General features: G+C 41.6%; 1 protein-coding gene across 1 annotated transcript; it reads right to left on the bottom strand.

Moving 5' to 3' along the window:
* Positions 1-1096: 1096 nt before the first annotated feature.
* LOC137359137 (probable G-protein coupled receptor 139) lies at positions 1097-4179 on the bottom strand. Its single transcript, XM_068025213.1, has 2 exons — positions 4113-4179; positions 1097-1992 (listed from the first exon to the last, which is right to left on the bottom strand). The coding sequence occupies exons 1-2, from the start codon at positions 4177-4179 to the stop codon at positions 1097-1099; spliced, it is 963 nt and encodes a 320-aa protein (XP_067881314.1).
* Between the last annotated feature and the right edge of the window lie 840 nt (positions 4180-5019).

Here is a 5019-nt window from a genome sequence, read left to right as displayed (position 1 = left end):
GTTTTAGCCTTTTTCAACGTCTGGCCCCAAGTTGCACCATTGTATGATTTGAGGTTTTGAGGCTTAAAACACTTTTATTTAAAAATTCTCAGTTCTGAATTTTCAATTTATTACACTGGGGTCCTCAGTTGTGCCTGACCTAACAAGTTACACATAATGGCTACTTATGAATCCAGTATAATTTATGAAACAAGATGTTATAAGTACTTCACAAAAAAGCACTGAAGACAACATGGAAGTTTATTATCCTTCAAGGCCAGGATTTCTTGAATGTTGTCAGCACAGGCGGTCTCTTTGTTCTCCTGTCTCTGAATTGACATTACGTTGAACTGTGTTTTTGAATAATTACACCAAAGACACCATTGTAAACAGTGCGAGCAAAGACTCTGAGTTTCCAACTTTTGGGATTCCGATTCCTTATTATGAAATCCTTTGAATTACCTCTTCCATGAATTTAACGTGAGTTTCATCTGCTGTCACTGCACCTCTGTAAATAGAGTGGTGTGTGCTAAAAGCATGTCCATCTCTTATTTCCTAGGCTCCTAGAGTTAACATTTCATTGTGTGAACAAATATTTCATCCTTGTAGATACAAAGCTGTTGTACAAGCAACGTTTCATCTTCTCATCAACAATGTCAACTATCGTAAACAATTCACCTCAAAATTTCCAGGGTGGCAAAGCAATTAATAATAAATGTGTCTAGTGAAATATCAGGAAAAATTATGCGTTTAAATATAAATGTTTTCTTCTGCAGATATATTTAATTGATCAAGTCAGTTAGCATACTTATTAAAACTACTTGGTTCCTCTTTAATGAAAGGTGTCATATCCAGTTCAAGCCTCTTTCACAGCAGTTTCTTTAGGGAGCGCAATCACTCTCCTTCTGACCATTTTACAAAGGTCATCTCTTTCCCTTTGCTCACTGCTCGTTATCTTTTTTGATTTCTGCTAATTTACATCCGATCCTCTTGCTCTCGACCCTCCTCTTCCCGTCACTGACAGCTCTATTGTTTGTCTTTACTCCTACAGGCCATTCTCTTCTGGATCTCCAGTAGTTACCTCTTGTCCAGTAACCACTGGATCTTTAAGATGGTCTCAGTTCCTTTGTTTATTAGTTAATTTAATAATTGATGTAACTGCATATTTCACCACACTCTTTAACTGCTCTCTGAACTCGGACTGAGTGACCACATAAATAAATGTGTTTGTACAGCAATTTAAATTCCGCAGCATATATGCGACATCTTCAAATATATCAAAAGATTCACCATCTAAGAGATCACCAGCATCAAAGATATATAAAATATACACCAGCCACAGAAATATGAAACTGCCAGATATGCTGAAGAGTAAAATCATAGAATTCCTTCTTCTCTCCATTTCAGAGTCACTGTGATGATCTTTCTTGCTCTGACCCCTCAGTCTCTGACGAACTCGACTGGTCACTAAAATGTGTCTGACCGTCAGAACGTTCAGCAACAGAATTAAAATGAATGGCAATAATGGTGTTAAAGCTTTTTCAAACATTCTAAATCCAATCCATCGAGGGTCAGTAAAATAGCTTGGCTTATTCGAGCAGTGCCATTCGACATTGTCGATTACCCGTCTCGGTTTATATCTTAAGTAGGTGGGAATATTTTTTAGACAGAGCAGAATGCTGGTTGTTGATGGAACCACATTCGCAGTTTTCTTCGTGCAATATTTTGATTTCAGCTTCTGGCAACAAATGGCGACAAATCGATCAAATGTGAAAGCGATGGTGAACCAGACGGAACAGTCGATGGCTGCACGGTTCAGGACATAACGAGAGCGACACACAGAGGTGAGGTCCAGGAAATTTAATGGGAAATAAAGATTATTGATTCTCCGGAGTATGATCTCAGTGATAATAACCAGTAGATCTGCCGTTGACATGGCCACCAGGTAGCAGGCGGTGCAGCTGGAGAGTCCGCAATTTCCCTTGGACAGGATCACAATTGACACTAAATTAACTGTGAAGGAGAGAAGGGAAAAGTGGTTGTAAATTAGTGAAAAATATTCTCTGCTTCTGAACCCAGAAAGGATCTCAGCACCACAACCGTGTGGATTGGGATCGGGTCCATGACTCCAACCTTCCTCCAACCACAGCACTTCCAGATTTAACAAATCCTGGACGGGGACGTCCGGCACCCCGCTGAGCGAACGCTGGCCAGCAAGTTAACCATCGCAATGAGGAGCTAAAAAAGGGTAGATTGGAGACCTGCGCACGGTCTCCAACCACTGCCACTGTAGAACCCATGCCGGACTAGAATCACTCTCTGGGGTCGAAGAAATTCCTCCCTGACTCGAACCAGTCCCTCGGATTGGAGGCACACATACGTCTTGTACCACTCCCTCTGATGTATAAATGAGTTAGATTGAAAAGAGAATTTACTGAGTCAATGCAAGTGTGATCGCAGTTTAGTTTAGTTTAGAGTTTAGAGAAAGAGCACTGAAACAGGCCCTTCGGTCCACCGAGTCTGTGCCGACCTTCAACCACCCATTTATACTAATCCTACATTCCTACCACATCCCCACCTATCCCTACATTTCACTGCCACCTACCTATACTAGGAGCAGTTTATAATGGCCAATTAACCTATCAACCTGCAAGTCTTTGGCATGTGGGAGGAAACATGAACACCCAGAGGAAATCCACGCAGACACAGGGAGAACTTGCAAACTCCACACAGGCAGTACCCAGAATTGAACCCGGGTCGCTGGAGCTGTGAGGCGGCGGTGCTAACCACTGCGCCGCTGTGCCACCCTTATGAAAGCATGGGCTTTCATCTCTACAGGAATATCATTAAAAGAAAAGTTTTATTCTAACCTATTATAAAGGTGGTTATTGAACACATAAATAATGTGTACTCTTCTGGACTACACATGATAAAAATATCCAGGGTAACCAGCAGGTTCACATATTCTTCACAAAAATAATACCATAACTGAGAGATTATAGTTATTTGGATATGCTGTGGCTCTATTCTGTCGTTTCGAGAATGATGCGTGTTGAACGAATAGAGGCCTTCAACATTATATAGGGGTTAGAGAGGGAAAACGTAGATCTGATATTTCCACCTTTGCTCATACAGAGCAGGAATATAGTCGTGATCTAGTTGTGCCGAATGCCCAGTTTCTCTGCTGTAGAATCGGTAACATGTTTATTAACAAGTCATAGCCATCAGTGTTTCTCGTAATATTGAAGAGGATTATTTATTATTGCAGTCACTCATGACCAAAGGCTTCTCAGGGCCGTGCTCGGGAAGGAAATGAATCAGCACCTGATAGTGCTGGCAACAACTCTACTTAGAGTAAGAGTAAGATGGGGACCTGCATTGAATATAATGACAGATACTCCAGGAAATACATGGTCCCTAGTTTTGCGTGGTCCACACCATTTAGTCAGCCACAATCAGTGCAATTCTGGAGTGACAGAGACTCCCAGTTATACATGATCGCTGAGGAAAAGTTTAGGGGGGATATGCGTGGAAAGTTCTTTACGCATGAGGGTGGTGGGTGCCTGGAACGCGTTGCCAGCGGAGGTGGTAGATGCGGGCACGAAAAGCGTCTTTTAAGATGTATCCAGACAGATACATGAATGGGGAGGAAGAAAAGAGATACAGACCCATCGAAAATAGGCGACATGTTTAGATAGAGGATATGGATCGGCGCAGGCTTGGAGGGCCGAAGGGCCTGTTCCTGTGCTGTAATTTTCTTTGTTCTTTGTCCTTTGTTCTTTGTCAGGTGCTCCACTCCAGTTAGTGCACAAACACAGTATAGTTCTACATTAACAGATAACTGCCGTCATCCTTCCCCTCTGAGATTTTCCTGCTTTGAGCTCTGATTCTACAGAATACAACATTCCACACAATTCAATAACTTTATAATGCAGAGTGCCTTGAGCAAGAAACAATTGAGACAACAGATTAAAAATGCACAGATAATTCAGGAAAATGATGCAATTAAATTATTGAATGTGTGTCTGTGTAACTGTAACCGTTCGGTCTCTTGTAATATTATTATTCCCATGGTCAGGGAGAAACCAGCTCATACGCAGATTTACAAAACTTCATTGGTTATAGATCCTTACCAGGAACACCAATTATAGCAAGGATCACATAGAATATGTTCGGCACCCATTGCATTGGTCGGTGCATTTTCTGCTTGGAGTGATCGGTCTGTTCGTGCTGCAGGTAATATCTTTGAAGTACATTCTGAGCTGACACATTCCCAGTGCATTAACTTTATATCCTCCCGGATCGCCAAGGGGATACTGAGGTTGCAACATTGTTCAAACAGTTTTTCTTAATCTTGAACAAACAGATGACGACAGTTCGGTGAATTCCCTCTTGATGGAATGTATTTTCCACGAAAATTGAATTGGACCCATCCACACCCCCAAGACTGGACAAATCTGATCACAATTAGCAAATAATCATAACTGGAAGCTGTGTTAAACAGAAATCAAGGAAGTCCTACATAAATCTTGAGCCCTATCTTTAGATCTCATGTTGTTTTAGTGATGGCCTTCACTCTGCATGACTGTTGAGAAATTAAGTTCCTAACGTCAGAGAAGCTTCGGAGGGATGTTCGTCTATACCATGGATGCTCTCTTTATCTGTGCAATTCCGTTCAACAATTCATATATTCAAACAAAAAGGAACATAGAATGGTTGCAACACAGCACTTGGCCATTTAGTCTGTCTTGACCGTGTCTGCTCTCTACACAGGCAGCTCAACTAATCACACTCCCACATCTGCTCATCACTGACCTGCATCGTTTTTCACTTCAGTTGTTTATTCAATTCGCTTCTGATTGAATCTGTCTTCACCATACTCTTAGGCAGTTCATTTCATATCCGAAACACGTGCTGTGTAGAAATAGGTTTCCCTCATGTCGCCATGAATTCTATTGCCAATCCGTTCAACCTGTGTCCTTTGGTTTTCGGCACTTCTGCCAATGAGAGCAATTTCTCTGTGTCTACTCCGTTTAAACC

Source organism: Heterodontus francisci, unplaced genomic scaffold (assembly GCF_036365525.1).
Source record: "Heterodontus francisci isolate sHetFra1 unplaced genomic scaffold, sHetFra1.hap1 HAP1_SCAFFOLD_54, whole genome shotgun sequence".
Taxonomy (NCBI): Eukaryota; Metazoa; Chordata; class Chondrichthyes; order Heterodontiformes; family Heterodontidae; genus Heterodontus; species Heterodontus francisci.
This window is presented reverse-complemented; position numbering and strand designations above follow the sequence as displayed.

Coding starts and splice junctions, on each gene's coding strand:
- LOC137359137 (XM_068025213.1), bottom strand. CDS start 4,179: ATGCACCGACCAATGCAATGGGTGCCGAACATATTCTATGTGATCCTT. Junction 1,993..4,112: donor TGCTATAATTGGTGTTCCTG/GTAAGGATCTAT, acceptor TCTCCTTCACAG/TTAATTTAGTGTCAATTGTG.